The 16,371-nt window shown below is 38.4% G+C and overlaps 1 protein-coding gene across 2 annotated transcripts in view; it reads left to right on the top strand.

Moving 5' to 3' along the window:
* The window catches only part of adgrg6 (adhesion G protein-coupled receptor G6), a 99,126-nt gene that overhangs the window by 70,071 nt on the left and 12,684 nt on the right, over positions 1-16,371 (top strand). For both annotated transcript variants that reach the window (XM_036130457.1, XM_036130458.1), the window contains 9 exons: positions 69-114; positions 710-816; positions 2,788-2,915; positions 3,076-3,347; positions 5,782-5,872; positions 7,591-7,741; positions 7,956-8,088; positions 11,313-11,414; positions 13,555-13,710. In XM_036130457.1, coding sequence (XP_035986350.1) covers positions 69-114; positions 710-816; positions 2,788-2,915; positions 3,076-3,347; positions 5,782-5,872; positions 7,591-7,741; positions 7,956-8,088; positions 11,313-11,414; positions 13,555-13,710 — 1,186 coding nt within the window. The remainder of the gene's footprint in view (positions 1-68; positions 115-709; positions 817-2,787; positions 2,916-3,075; positions 3,348-5,781; positions 5,873-7,590; positions 7,742-7,955; positions 8,089-11,312; positions 11,415-13,554; positions 13,711-16,371) is intronic.

The following is a 16,371-nucleotide window of genomic DNA, read 5'->3' as shown; positions in this document are numbered from 1 at the left end:
TCTTCTTAGACGTGTATTTTTCCGTCGTGTTTGGTGCGGAGATGTGATTTTCCTCTGCTTCCCATCAGGTCTCGGCACGCAGGGAGTGCGTTTTCTGGGACTTCACAATGAACAGTGAGTCCGTCACGCTCAGCATCTCAGCTTCAGAGCCGCTTGTTGGAGCTTTTTTAACAGAAACGAAACACATGTGGACTTTTCTCATCTTTGTCATATTGTCTGAAATTCTCCCTGAGCTCCTTTTTCTTCTGTTACTGCTTGTCAGTCTTGGAGCTAATAGTTGCAAAAAGCTCCAGAATAAATCAGAATAAAAACGAAAATAATTCGTAAGCAGAAAGCAGATTTGGTTTCCAGTGGTGGTTCTAGACCAAATTTACCGGTGGGGCCAAAAAAAAATTAATCAAACCAAGAAAAACTGGGCAAAATATAATGGTTTGATATATTAAGTGAGCCAAAGAGCCACTGCAGGTTGCAGAACCCTGAAAACTGTGACCCTGTCTCAAATATTTTAATTATTAGAATAAAAATGTAAAGGTTAAAAATTAAATAAGCCCAAGAGACCAACCAGTTACAATTGTTCAAGCACATGTCATCATAATAAATTGATTCAGTATCATGTCATATAAGGGGCCCTGGGCCCTGTTGGCCCCCGTCTAGAACCACCCCTGTTGTTTTTCTATTGGTAGATGTAATGTGTGTTTGTCGCCACCAGAGGGCAACGGAGGCTGGAGCAACCGCGGCTGCAACGTTTCCAAACAGTCCAGCACCAACAGGACCGTCTGCCTCTGCAACCACCTGACTCACTTCGGCATCCTGATGGTAGGACGCTGCGGGGGGGAGTCGGTCCTCTCGCTGTTCACATCCACACTTTCACTTTCTTTTAAAAAACAAATGTATGCATTTCCTTTTTGCATTCCAGATAGATTGATAACCTCTGAAGACTCGATAACTTTAATCTAAATAGGCTGTTTGATGGCCGAAAATTATCACATCTGTCCAAACATTTTTCTTTCTCATGCAAGGTCTGTAAAGGAGACTGAAAATAGTTCAAACGTGTGTTTTTTTTTTCAGCTTTTTGTCTAAAAGCCTGTTTGGACTAAAGTTCTCGGGTCCACAATGTGTCGGCTTAGAGAAAGACTGAAAAATGTCAACATATTTAGTTTTAAGTAGCAGCAATGCTTGTATTTGTAAGCTGTCATGGTTTGTGTTTTTGTTAAATGCTTGAAAATGAAAGTGGGATACATTTCTTTCAACGGCAATTGTCAGATCCAATATGGCTGCTCCTCACGTCAACAACAGCAAGCTGTGATCAGACATGTTTATTTTTGCAAAGACGCAGCTGTAAGAGTGCGTCTGAAATCAATGTTCCATGTAGCGGCTGCAACTCTGAGCTGAACAAATTAAAAGTGGTGTCTGCATGTGGAACGTACAGCTTTAAAGGACATTTATTAGAAGTACTATGAATAAAACCACAACTTTTCTGCCCATTGCCATATAGAAATCCTAATCTTTTGTTTTTATTTTGGGATCCGGACTGTTTTAACTGGAGCGTTTTTTTACTCTGGTTGACCCCACTCCCAGCTCCTAGTTTAGTTTTCCGAGGCAAATGGAGTGAAACATGATTCCACGAGTTGGTGCAAAATGTGTAAATTGTGACCCATTTGGCTTTCCATAGCTCCGTCAGTTTTCCAGCACTGGCGGGAACATAAAACCTTTTCCGCTCACTGAATAGAAACCAGTAGGGTCCGGATTCTCAGCTGTCTTGCATTGCCTCGGTGCGGTTTGCTTTGTGTTACTCGCCCATTTTCCATCATGTCTGCCAAGCAGCAAAAGGCTCGTGAGCGCCATCTCCTGGATGAGAGCTGAACCTGCTTCTGAATGATGTTTTCTTAACATAGAAACCACCTTTTGCTCTCTAGTACCGCGTAGATCCCCACAAAGCTGAAATGTTACTTCTGTGTTGATTTCTAGGATTAAAGGACTGATGTCTCAGCAGGATCTGGAAAAACTAATCCATGCATTTATTTTTAGTAGAATAGATTACTGCAACGGTGTTTTCACAGGTCTTCCTAAAAAGTGGATCAGACAGCTGCAGCTGATCCAGAACGCTGCTGCCCGCGTCCTCACTAAGACTAAGAAAATAGAGCACATCACCCCAGTTCTAAAGTCCTTACACTGGCTCCCTGTATCTCAGAGAATAGACTTTAAAATACTTCTGTTAGTCTATAAATCCCTAAATGGCTTAGCACCTAAATACATCACAGACTTGTTATCAGTGTATCAACCCTCCAGACCACTAAGGTCTTCTGGCTCCAGCCTGCTCTGCAGAACCAGAACCAGAACCAAACATGGAGAAGCAGCATTTAGTTCTTATGCTCCACTTATCTGGAACAAACTTCCAGAAAATTGTAAAGGTGCGGAAAGCCTGAGTTCCTTTGAATCAAGATTAAAAACACATTTGTTTAGGATTGCCTTCAGCTGTTCTAGGTAACTGAATCACTACTTCTTTGTTCTAATTTCTATCTACATTTTATTCCTACTTGCTTTTATTCTGTTTTAATTTGCTATATTTTAATCATGTAAAGCACTTTGCATTGTTCCTTTACTGAATTGTGCTATATAAATAAATTTGCCTTGCCTCGCCTAAAAAGGAGCGAGGATGTGATTAGCTAGCTATCTTGCATTGCTTCGGTGCGTAGTGCCGGTTTGATCCATTTTATTGGTGCTCTGTTTGTTTTTCTGTCTGAAATCTAAAATCTCAATTTGCACAATTGGTGTCTGTCTACGCAGGACATTTCCCAGACTTCATTTCAAATAGATCGGGAAAACCAGAAGGTCCTGACATTCCTGTCCTACATCGGCTGCGGCATCTCGGCCCTCTGCTCCGCCGCCACGCTGCTCACCTACATCGCCTTCGAGTGAGTCCAGGTGTCGGTTGGTTGAAGGGCGGGCGTGGTCACAACAGCCTGACTGGATGCCGCAGAGCAGAAAATGGCTTTTAGAACCTCAGCATCTCAGCTGAGGACGTTTGGAGAAGCGTTGTAAGACGACTCAGGGTTTTCTTTTCCATCCTCACAGGAAACTGCGGCGAGATTACCCGTCTAAGATCCTGATGAACCTGAGCGCGTCGCTGCTGCTGCTCAACATCGTGTTCCTGCTGGACGGCTGGCTCGCCAGCATGGCCGACAGCGAGGGGCTGTGCACGTCGGCGGCCGTCCTCCTGCACTACTTCCTGCTGACCTCCTTCACCTGGATGGGCCTGGAGTCCGTCCACATGTACATCGCTCTGGTCAAGGTCTTCAACACCTACATACGGAGATACATCCTGAAGTTCTGCATCGTGGGATGGGGTGAGCTCAAAGTTGATCTTAGGGATTCGTTTAAAGATTATCGTTAACTTATAGCTGAAAATGTGTATATATGTACGGTTCTTTTGGGGATTTTTGGATCAGAAGACTAGAAATCAAACGGGAAACAAGTAGTTCACCGTTACGTTTTAGGTGACAAGACTTTGAATAAACAAGTTTGACTTCTTTATACGCCTTTTCAGACACTTACTAAACTGCAAAAAGGTAACTTAACGTAAGTACATTCTTGAAATTAGTATATTTGTCCTTGATTTGAGCAGGTAAATAAGATTATCTGCAAATGAAATGAGTATTTTAACCCCTAAAATAAGATAATTAGATATACGGAAGATGGCAGAGATGAGTTAATCCTATTTTAAGTGTCAGATAATCTTATTTACCTGCTCAAATCAAGGATGAATACAAAAATTTCAAGAAAACTGTACTTACTTTTAGTAGGAGTACTCATCAAGGTCACATCTGAGGTTATACGTGCAGGTTTATGAAATGGAAATTTGTTTTTTTTGTTTTTATTAGTGGAGTTCTATTTCTGTTCAAGTTCATATACAGATGTGTACGGTGGCGTTGGTGCTCATACCGATTATCAAGCATGTTGATTGGGATTTTCTTCTAATTGTGTCGATCACTTTTTTTTTAAGCTGGTATAATTGTCTGTCTGGAATCAATTCATTCAAGTTCAAATTCATGAATAGTTGGGATCAGATGAATGGATCCTGATTCTTGGAACTACAGTGACGGTTCAGGTGGAAGGAGATTTAGGTTTATAAGAGATAAAAATAAATCACTCTCAGCAGGAAACATTGCCAAGTGGTTGTTTGCCAAAAAGCAGCCATTCCTCTAAGCTTTTATCAGTTTTATTACTGCACAAACGGAACTAAAAGTAAGTACAATGAGTGTATTTGTACATGATTTGAGCAGCTAAATGAGACTATTTGCTAATGGAATGAATACTATGACTCCTGATAAAGGATAATTAGATTAACTGCACTTGAAATAAGATTATGGAGATGAAATGTTCCAATTTTAAGTGCAAAAATCAAATGTTGCTTACTTTTTGTTCCGTTTTATGCAGTGAATTCAGGCTCCATGTTCTAAAATCTGCACTGCAAAAACGAAACTAAAAGTAAGTCGAATTTTCTTAAACTCAGTGTATTTGTCCTTGATTTTAGCAGGTAAATAAAATAATTTGCCAATGGAATAAGATTCTTGCACTTAAAATAGGAACAACTCATCTCCATCATCTTATTTCAAGTGCAGTATATCTAATTATCTTATTTTAAGGTTTAAAATACTCATTCTATTGGCAGATAATATTATTTACCTGCTAAAATCAAGGACAAACGCACTAAGTTCAAGAAAATGTGACTTATTTTTAGTTCCGTTTTTGCAGTGTGTACAATTTATTTCACAAACTTTTGCAATAACAATGCAAAAATGCAATTTTTAAAAATTGGCCAAATATTTGAATAAGACATATACTTTAATTTCAAGATTCCACGTTTCTTCAGACTTGCATTGTTTTGTCAGACAAAAGGGAGCGCTCCCTGCAGCGCTCACCTGCACTGCAAAAAGAGAACTAAAAATAAGTAAAATATTCTTGAAATGTATTTATCCTTGATTTGAGCAGGTAAATAAGACTATTTGCCATGAAATAAGATTTATGCTCTTAAAATAGGAACAATTCATCTCCAATCATCCTATTTTCAGTGCAGGACATGTAATTATCTTATTTTTGGGGTAAAAATACTCCTTTCATTGGCAAATAATTTTATTTACCTGCTCAAACCAAGGATAAACATACTAATTTCAAGAAAATTGTACTTACTTTTAGTTCCCTTTTTATGGTGTGTCCACCTTAACACCTGCCCACAGTAACACCTGTCCACAGTAAAAGCTTCCGGGCGGTTCAGAACCAGAACCACAGCAGCACCCCCCCCCCCCCCCCCCCCCCCGCCCCCGTGATTTTGGACACGTTGTAGTGAAAATCAGGACAACTAACACCTGCAGCTTTTGCTGGCTTGGTCTCATCAATGCAGGAATGTCCGAGGTGTTGGAAGAACGAATGGAAACATTAGAAACTGGGAAAAGCTTCTTCTTCTTCTTTTTTTGGGGTTTGGGGATGTATTGCAAGCTGAAATGCAGGAGTAGATGGATGTGTCCCAGCCCAGCGTGGATAGAGGAGTCAGAACTGTCAGCTGAAGGCGTCACGGTTCTGAGTTATTTGCATTTGCAGAAAAAAAACATCAGGGAACGAAGGAATTATGGGGATTAATTCGCATCGTGGAGAACTCGACCTGAGCCTCCCCGCCTCACATTAATCCCAGCGTGACGGAGGAAAAATACACTTTGAGATGGAGGAGATACAAGAAATAGAGAGAGTGGATGATAAAGGTTCCCTGCTGTGCTTTGTTTCCAGGTTTACCTGCAGTCCTGGTGGGAATCATCGTCTCGGTGAATAAAAACTATTACGGCGTCTTGAAGGGCCGCGATGACGACTCAGCAATGATGTAAGAGCACCAAACTCTGTAAACTGATTAAATCTCTGGCTCATTAATGAGCAGGTGTGACGGAGCCTGACGAGAAAAAACACATCCACAGCTTTTATTCAGATACTATTTCATCTTAACCTGGACGATGTTTTAATCGGAGGTCTGAAATATTCTGTGAAATGCTCAGAAACGTTTAGATTTAAGCTATTTTAATGCCCACATTTACACTTTCTGCAACCAAATGCAGATATTTTGGTCCTTTTCTCTGAATGCTGTAGGAGTGCGGAGAGGAAACCCCTGAACTCTAATTCACTTCCCTAAAATGTCAACCCTGAATTTTCCTTTCCAAGTGGCATTTAAGGGTCCCTTTAAGCTGCCATATTTATTACATAAGCTTATGTGCAACAGTTTTCAAATTCAACACACTGGGCAACGGGTTTCTTCTCCCACTGAGTTAAAGGCAGGAAAATCACTGTAGCAACCTATGACTCAGCAGTTATTATTATTATTATTATTATTATTTTTATTGTTACTATTACTGTTGTTATTACTATCACTATTATCATCATAATTATTATTATTATTACTATCGTTATCATTATTATTATTATTATTATTATTATTATTATTATTATTATTATTATTATTATCAGCAATTCAATTCAATTTTATTTATATAGTGCCAATTCATGAAGCATGTTATCTCAAGTCAAATTCAATCAGATTATACAGATTGGTAAAAAAAATCCTGTCTAAGGATTCCTATCATTATTGTTGTTGTTATTACTATTATTATTAGTATTACTAATATTATTATTATTATTATTATTATTATTATTATTATTATTATTATTATTACATTATTCCTATTATTATTGGCACTATCTTTATTATTATTATTCCTATATTATTATTGATATTATTATTATTATTATTATTATTATTATTATTATTATTATTATTATTATTATTATTGCCATTATTAATATCATTATTAATAGTATTATTATTGTATTATCACTATATTATCATCATTATTATTATTGGTATTAATATTATTACTATTATTATTACTACTAATATTATTATCATTACTATTAATTTTATTACTGTATTATTATCATTATTATTATTATCATCACTATAATAATAATTATTATTATTACTATGTTATTATCATTATTATTATTGTTAATATTATTGCCATTATTAACATCATTATTTTTATTAATATTATTACTATTGTTGTTATCGCTATATTATCATCATTATGATTCCATCCATCCATTTTCCAAACCGCTTATCCCTCATGGGGTCGCGGGGGTTGCTGGTGCCTATCTCCAGCTGTCAAATGGGCGAGAGGCGGGGTACACCCTGGACAGGTCGCCAGTCTGTCGCAGGGCAACACAGAGAGACAAACAACCATTCACGCACACACTCACACCTAAGGACAATTTGGAGAAGCCAATCAACCTAACAGTCATGTTTTTGGACTGTGGGAGGAAGCCAGAGTACCCGGAGAGAACCCACGCATGCACAGGGAGAACTCCATGCAGAAAAACCCAGGGGTGTACTCGAACCCAGGACCTTCTTGCTGCAAGGCAACAGCGCTACCCACTGCGCCACTGTGCAGCCCATCATTATGATTATTGGTATTAATATTATTACTATTATTATTATTGTTAATATTATTTTAATTATTTTCTGTTTCTTCTGTTACTGGTGTCTCCTCTCAGCTGTTGGATCAAGGAGAAGAGCGTCTTCTACACCACCTGCGTGGGCTACTTCTGCCTGATGTTCCTGCTCAACGTGGCCATGTTCATCGTGGTGATGATGCAGATCTGCGGCCGTAACGGCAAACGCAGCAACCGCACCCTGCGGGAGGAGGTCTGCGCTCACTTTCACTGTAGCTTACGCTCCAACTCTTTTATATCAAACATCCGCCTCTTCTGGTCATGAAAGAGAAACAGACACAGTCCAAATAAGTCTAGCGAGGTTTTCATGTGCTGTTTGGCATCTGATCCGTACGACGTATCAAGAATCTCTTTAAAATGTTATTTTTGCATTATTTTGAAAAGGAGATGCATTTGGTGTCATTCAGGTTCTTCGAAACCTTCGGAGCGTGGTCAGCCTCACCTTCCTGCTGGGGATGACGTGGGGCTTCGCTCTGTTCGCCTGGGGACCCGTCTACCTGACCTTCACCTACCTGTTCACCATCTTCAACTCCCTGCAAGGTTCAGCCTCCATTTCAGCCAATTATGGGTTCTCCTTAAGAACGGTTGAATAAGAAGATGGAAAAATTAATTTTTATTGCCTTCCTGCCATCAGTGAAAATTCCTCATATAACAAACAGACACTCCCCTCCATTTAAACGTTAACTTAAAGTGAAGAAGAATTAACAAATATTTAACTCTAGAATCCTGTATCTGTATCAGCCAGCTCCAGGGGTTTCATTTATTAAACATATTGCATAGAATCCGTACTAAAAGTGTACGTACGCCAAATAAAAAGCACGCTATTTTCCTTTTATGGAGCACAGCTGCACCTGCACAGCAAAAATGGAACTAAAAATAAGTAATATTTTGTTAAAATGAGTGTGTCTGTTCTTGATTTGAGCAGGTAAATACGATGATCTGCCAATGGAATGAGAGTTTTTGCACTTAAAATAGGAACAATTCATCTCCATCATCTTATTTCAAGTGCATGATGTCTAATTATCTTATTTCATGGGTCAAAATGCTCATTCCATTGGCAGATAATGTTATTTACCTGCTCAAATCAAGGACAAAAACAGAAATTTTAAGAAAATTTTACTTATTTTTAGATCCATTTTTGCAGTGTGAACGTTTGGTACCGGCTTCCTCCTCATGTTCAGCCCTTTAAACCCCATAAACAGTCAATGCAAAGCAGCTCATGAAAATCAATCTGCGTTTAAATGAGTCTGCTTATCATTGTTATTGGATGGTTGATAATGCCAGCCAGGGAGGAGAAGCAAACACTGCAAAAAGGGAACTAAAAGGAAGTAAAATTGGCTTGAAATGAAACCAGGGCTGGACGATAATTCAATGACGATAAATGTCAATCAATAGACGTATATCAAAGATAAGGTCAATAAAAAGTTCAATAAAATAACAGCTTTTCTTCTTTTTGCATTCTAGCCATGCAGGTCAATATTACATCATTACATCCTCCCAACCAATCACAACGCAGAACAATGAAGCTCCGCCCACTTCAAAGGGTTCAGAGAGCACGCGTTTTTTTTTCTTTTTTAAAAACTTGTAGGTTTGGTGAAAAGTTGGTTGAATAAAGGGTTGAGTTTGATCTCAGAGTTTGTGAGTCTGTATCTAAAAATAGGTCACAAATCAACAGCATGAAAATATCAGGGCTGCACTTAAAATATATGTTTTGAATTTGTTGATAATTGTCGATCTCGATGAGTATGATTTCTATTTATTGATATGCCTTTTTTATATATCGTCCAGCCCTAGAAATGTGTGTATTTGTCATTGATGTGAGCAACAAGTTTAAATGATCTGCCCATGGAATAAGATTTTTGCACTTAAAATAAGAACAACTCATTTCTAGCATCCTATTTCAAGTGCAGTATATCTAATTATCTTATTTAAGGGGCAAAAATACTAATTTCATTGGCAGATCATCTTAATTACCTGCTTAAATTAAGGACAAATACACACATTTCTAAGAAATTTTAGCTTTAGTTCCCTTTTTGCAGCTAAGAAACTTTGAGAGAATATCCCAGAGGAGTTTCTTAAATGTGTAAATCAGAGATAAAAGCACAGATGTTGTTGACGTTAAAAGAAGTCATTAAAAAGTGAAGCTGATTGCTGCTTTAAAGGTTGGCTGACATCCTGTGCGCCGTGTAGAAACTCGTATCCAAGCTGTTGGCGATTCATCCGCCGTGCAGCACGAATGAGTTTTACAGCAATTAAAGTAATCGCCTTACACCCTGTGACAATTATCTGTTAGTCTGAGGAAGACGTCGCCCTGGGGAGCATCAGGGAGAGGAATGTGATGAAGAAGTGTTGGGTGTCGCCGGCGCCAGCATGAGTAACACTGCAGCTCTGAACGCTTATGATGAAGTCCATTTATGATTAAAGTCCATTTATGATTTAAGTCCATTTATGATTAAAGTCCATTTATGATTTAAGTCCATTTATGATTAAAGTCCATTTATGATTAAAGTCCATTTATGATTAAAGTCTGAAATGGAGAGAAACTGAACGTCTCCACTTTACCATCTGCGTCACCAATTTCCCCCATCCCTTAAAACGCCTGGGTCAGAGTTGTCGTGAGGACCACACTTTTTTTTTTTTTGTATATATATAGATCCCAAAGTTGCGTCTAAAAAGACCTACGCACATTTAAGGCCTCATTTTGTGCAAATGCAAGCTTTATCTCTGCAAAAACTAAACTAAAAGAAATAATTTTTCTGAAATTAGTGTATTTATCCATGGTTTGAGCAGTTAAATAAGATTATCTGCCAATAGAATAATGATTTTGCACTTAAAATAGGAACAATTCGTCTCCTTCATTTTATTTCAAGTGCATTATATCTACTTATTTTATTGTAGGGTTAGTAAAACCCATTCCATTAGCAAATAGTCTTATTTACAAGGACAAATGCACTCATTTCACGAAGGTTTTACTTACTTTTAGTTTTCTTCTCGCAGTGTAAATGTGGCGCCTGGGTCTCATTTATAAAGCTCTGCATAGAATCCATAGTAAAAGTTTATGTATGCTAAGAAAAAGAAAATGGCATATGCTAAAAAAAGTTCTGATTTATTTTGTTTATTTATTTTTTTGATTTATAAAACCATGCACAGCACACCTTTATTCCGGCGCTGAGCATTAGGATCGACATTCAGAAGAGGAAGGGAGAGGTTTCCCCTGAGATGATAACGCTTAATAAATTAGAACCATGTTTTTTATTTCCACACTAAAGAAAATTATCTGATTTAAGATCAACAACGCCTTTATTGTCCCACAATAGAGAAATTCTGGTGTGATGGCGGAAAAGACACAGAGTTAAAGTTAAAGTAAAAGCTAAATACCAGAGTAAAAAAACATAGTTGTTGGTAATATGAGGTAAAAAAAAACGATGAAATATTAAAGTTTAATTGTGTAATAGTGGCTATTACTTATTATTTACAGAACTTGAGATAATATAGAGGAAGGCTGGGGAATGTTTTTATTTTTTCCAAATTCCTAACAAAATGTTAGTCAAAAAAAATATATTTTTAACAATAGTTAAAGTCTCAGTTAATTTTTCAACCGTGCACAAACTCTGTTTAATCATGCTGAGAACTTCTGAAACGCTCCATTCTGATATTGTTTCTAATGTTTCTAAGCCGGAGTGGTTTCTGGTCTCATTTAGCGTCTCTCTCTCTATTATTATTATTATTATTAACTATTATATTATTACTATTACTCTCCTCAGGTCTCTTCATATTTATCTTCCACTGCGCCCTGAAGGAAAACGTGCAGAAGCAGTGGAGGAGATACCTCTGCTGTGGCCCCTACCGGCTCTCAGAGAACTCAGGTAACCGTCCGTCTACCTGTGGGGGGGGGGGGGGCGGCTGTCTGTGGGGCGGCTGCTGGGTTCACAGAGCTGCTAGGGGGGAAAAAAAGAGGACAGTTTAATAAAATCTAAGTCGTGTCGGCTCTGCAGCTAATAAAAGGAGATAAAACCCAGCCGTCTCTCAGGGGGTGGAATGTCCTCCAGGTGCGGTCAATCTGAGGCCGCGCTCCTCAACAATAGTCTGAACGTTCGGTTTGAAGTCTGACTTCATACTGAAAAAAAATCCTAATTAACTTTGTCTGGGTGCCATCGGCTGAGAAAAAAGGAATTCCTCCTTAAAACCAGGATCTGAGCGGCGTTCCTGTCAGGCCTGTGTGTGGGATCCACGCAGAGAAACATCCTGCAGGTCGTTTCTGGGAGAAATTGCTGTTATCCTGCTGAAGACCCACGGATGAGCCATTTCACGTTTTTCAATTCAATTTTATTTTATTTATATAGCACCAATTAACAACATGTCATCTCAAGGTTCTTTCCAAAGTCAGACTCCATCAGATCCTCCAGGTTGGTGAGAAAGTTTCCTCTCTAAGGAAACCCAGCAGGTTGCATCAAGTCTCTCCAAGCAGCATTCACTCCTCCTGAAAGAGCGTAGAGCCACAGTGGACAGTCGTCTGCATTGTTGATGGCTTTGCAGCAATCCCTCATACTGAGCATGCATGAAGCGACAGTGGAGAGGAAAACTCCCCTTTAACAGGGAGGAGAACCTCCAGCAGAACCAGAACCAGTGTGAACGCTCATCTGCCTCCACCCACTGGGGCTTAGAGAAGACAGAGCAGAGACACAGAAAGCACAGAAGCTCACATTGACCCAGGAGTACTTTCTATGTTGGATGGTAATAGAGGATGATCTGCCTCCCCTGGATGGATCCTATCTGTCCGCACCGTAAACAGCGTTTCAGGTAAAGTCCCAGCAGAGGTCAACAGACTCCCTTCAGCTGTTTTAAGCTGTGAAATCATTGCTCTGACTGCAGGTTTGGAGAAATGATGATCTACTGGTGCGTTTCGTCTCCAGGCACAGAAATAAAGGAACACAGAGTTTCTCAAAAGACTCAGGATTAATGCAAATATGAATAAAACTAACGGACCATCAGAATTAGACTTCAATTAGGCTACAAAAAAATAAAAACGGCTCTGTTGTGACTTTAAGGATGACGCATTTCTGAGGGAGGTTTGTAAACCATCCCCAGCAGGTTAATAAAACCTTAGATGAAAAACCTAATTTCCATTTTTTGTGTGTCCTGTCTGGCTATGTGGCAATAACAATTGTTTTCTTAATGCCAAAAAGAGCCCAATAGATTCAACTTTCACCAGTGGAGCCTTACTGCTTTTACCACACTGCAAAAATAGAACTAAAAATAAGAAAACTCTTCTTGAAATTAGAGTATTTTCCCTTGATTTGAGCATGTAAATAAGATTATTTGCCAATGGAATAAGATTTTTTGCACTTAGAATAGGGACAATCCATCTCCATCATCTTATTTCAAGTGCTGTATATCTAATTATCTTATTTTAGGGGTAAAAATACTAATACTATTGGCAGATAATCTTATTTACCTGCTCAAATCAAGGGCAAACACATTAATTTCAAGAAAATTCTACTTATTTTTAGTTCTCTTTTTGCAGTGCATAGTGCACCGCTTGATTTATATATGCAAGAAGCTTTATTAGAATTTATTCTAGCACTATTTCATGTTCAATGGACACAGAAACAGGAAGAAAGAAGAGGAAAAAAAGGAGATAAACAGATGAGACAAAATGCTAAAAGGGAAAAATGGTGAAAGAGAAAGAGGAGAGGAAAGGTAGAGAGTGATATAACATCCTCTGAGTCTGCTTCTACACCTGCAAAGAGAGATATAAAGAACAGCAGAACCAGCTGATAAAGTATTACAGGTACAAACAACCAACGCCTTGATACCATCACTGAAGAATATACAGGATTAATTAATACGACATGTAGAAAGTGACAGCTGAAGATAATAACAGGAGTTTTCAGTATAGAAGTGAATCTGTAAGTACCTGAAGCCAAAAGCTAATTTCCAGTGAATAACGACTGGAATATTTAACATGGTGTAACATGGGTTGCTGGTTCTGTTCCCCTCATGCAGACTGGAGCAAGACGGCCACCAACAACACGAAGAAGGTGAGCTCAGACAACCTGGCCAAGTCGCTGTCCTCCAGCTCCTTCGGCTCCAGCACCATCAACTGGACCGCCAAGGCTAAAGCCACGCTGACGCCGTTCTCCAGGCGCAGCCGCAACGCAGGTGAGAACCAAGATGAGCGGATTACTTCCCGCCGTGCTTCCTGCGCTCACAGCGCTGAGACGCGTTTATCTGAACGGCAGATGTGAGAATTCAGCTGACAGTGAGGGAAATGAGGCTGGAAACGCTCTGGACTCAGTGGCTGCTGTGAGAAAATCAGACGCTCAGACAGAAAACTCTTTTTCTTCAACCTGAAAGTCTGGAAACAAGGGAATCATTTATAAAGTCGGGTTTTCTTCTTTAAAGTTTATACCCATCAATGGTTTATGGAGTTTCCTGTTGGGTTTTGGGGACTTTTTTATAACTCCTTTTCTGTTTATTTTTTTGTAACTTGTGTTTTACAAAAACAAAATGACAAAAGGAAAGAGAAACAAAAAAATTGAACAAAATAATTTAAGAATATAAAAAAAAGCATTTCTGTTGGGTTTTTGGGGACTTTTTTTAGCTCCTTTTCTGTTTATTTTTTGTAACTCGTTCTGTTATACAAAAACAAAATGACAAAAGGAAAGAGAGACAAAAAAAAGTTAACAAAATTATTTAAGAATATAAAAAAAAACAAAGCATTTCTGTTGGGTTTTTGGGGACGTTTTTTATTCCTTTTCTGTTTATTTTTGTAACTCAATCAATGAATCCAAAAGCTTTATTTCTAAAGAACATTTTAAAAACCGCACAGGTGACCAAAGTGCTGTACATTAAATCAAGAAAAGGTTAAAATTACAAGTTTAAAAACATACAAAACACAATATCTAAAGCTAAAAACCAGGTTTTAAAATGCCGTAAATGACAAGATCTCGCTGTATTAACAGCCGGGAAATTAAAGTGTTTTTAAAAGAGATTTAAAAACAGGAAAAGAGGAGACCTGTTTTACAAAAACAAAATGACAAAAGGAAAGAGAGGCAAAAAATTATCACTAAAATAATTAAAAAATATAAAAAGATAAAACATTTCTGTTGTTTTTTTGGGGACTTCTTTGGTCTTTTTCTGTTTATTTTTTTGTAACTCAATCAATCAGTCAATCAGTTTTATTTCTAAAGAACATTTTAAAAACCACACAGCTGACCAACGTGCTGTACATTAAATCAAGAAAAGGTTAAAATAAGTTTAAAACATATAAAACATACAAAACACAATATCTAAAGCTAAAAACCAGGTTTTAAAATGCCGTACATGACCAGATCTCGCTGTATTAAAAGCCAGGAAATAAATTTTAAAAGAGATTTAAAAACAGGAAAAGAGGAGGCCTGTTTTACAAAAACAAAATGACAAAAGGAAAGAGAGACAAATAATTGTCACTAAAATAATTTAAGAATATAAAAAGATAAAGCATTTCTGTTGGGTTTTTTGGGGACTTGTTTGTTTGTTTTCTGTTTATTTTTTGTAACTCAATCAATCAGTCAATCAGTTTTATTTCTAAAGCACATTTTAAAAACCGCACAGGTGACAAACGTGCTGTACATTAAAACAGGAAAAGGTTAAAATAAGTTAAAAACATATAAAACATACAAAACACAATATCACAGTGTATTAAAAGACAGGAAATAACATGCGTTATTAAAAAGGATTAAAAAACAGGAAAAGAGGAGGCCTGTTTCACAAAAACAAAACGACAAAAGGAAAGGGGGACAAAAATAGTCAGCAAAATAACTTAATATAATATATTAAAAAAAAACAAAAAACAAAGCATCATAACATAGAAGCCCAAATCCTGGCGATGCACCGATAGGGTCCAGTTCTCAGAGACCTCAGGACCTGAACATCTCGGCCAGACGGGAAGCAGCGGGCCCGGAGGAACCATCATGGAGGGACGAGTCTGTGCAACAGATTGAGAACGTGGTCGGCATCCAGAAGGCTGAAGAGAGCCGGACTGACTGCGGCGCAGAGGGACTAATCACTGAAGCAGAGGAAGAAGCAGGAAGGAGTCCAGCACAGAGGTTCTGGTGACGCCTCCATGGATCATCACCTCCAGGAGGCTGGAGCCGTGAACAGGAGCATCTCTGGGAGTCAGTGGGGCGTCCAGGTCCAGACCGGTGAACACGTGACGGCTGGAGGTGGACCCAGCAGAACATCAGAGGCTGAAGGAACATCAATTCCTCCAAGGGGAAATGGATCATTTGCAGAGAGTCGTGACCTGAACTGGGGGAGTGTCTGCAACAGATCCACACTGCAAAAACAAAACTAAAAATAAGTCAAATCTTCTTGAAATTAGTGTATTTGTCCTTAATTTGAGCAGGTAAATAAGGCAATTTGCCAATGGAATGAGATTTTTACACTTAAAATAGGAACAATTCATCTTCATCATCTTATTTAGAGTGGAATATATCTAATTATCTTATTTTAAAGGTCAAAATACTCATTCCATTGGCAGATAATCTTATTTATGTGCTCAAATTAAGGACAAATGCACTAATTTCAAGATGATTTTACTTATTTTTAGTTTCCGTTTTTGCAGTGCAGAAACCTCCACCATCTCTGGATCAGCGGATATCCTCCACAGAACCCTGGTCCAGTCCGAGCCTTGCTCTTTATCCCACGAATCCTCCTCCTGGTTCTTCTTTCCACTAGTCCAACTCATTTTCACAGCATCCCACTCATCCTCCTCATCAGCGTTTACAACCATCGATCTATCCTCCTGGATGGGAGGTGACCGGCGCACGGTTAAAACCA

The sequence above is a fragment of the Fundulus heteroclitus genome, unplaced genomic scaffold, assembly GCF_011125445.2.
Source record: "Fundulus heteroclitus isolate FHET01 unplaced genomic scaffold, MU-UCD_Fhet_4.1 scaffold_36, whole genome shotgun sequence".
NCBI classification, from domain to species: Eukaryota; Metazoa; Chordata; class Actinopteri; order Cyprinodontiformes; family Fundulidae; genus Fundulus; species Fundulus heteroclitus.
The sequence above is the reverse complement of the archived record's forward strand: the minus strand, read 5'-3'. Positions and strand labels throughout refer to the sequence as shown.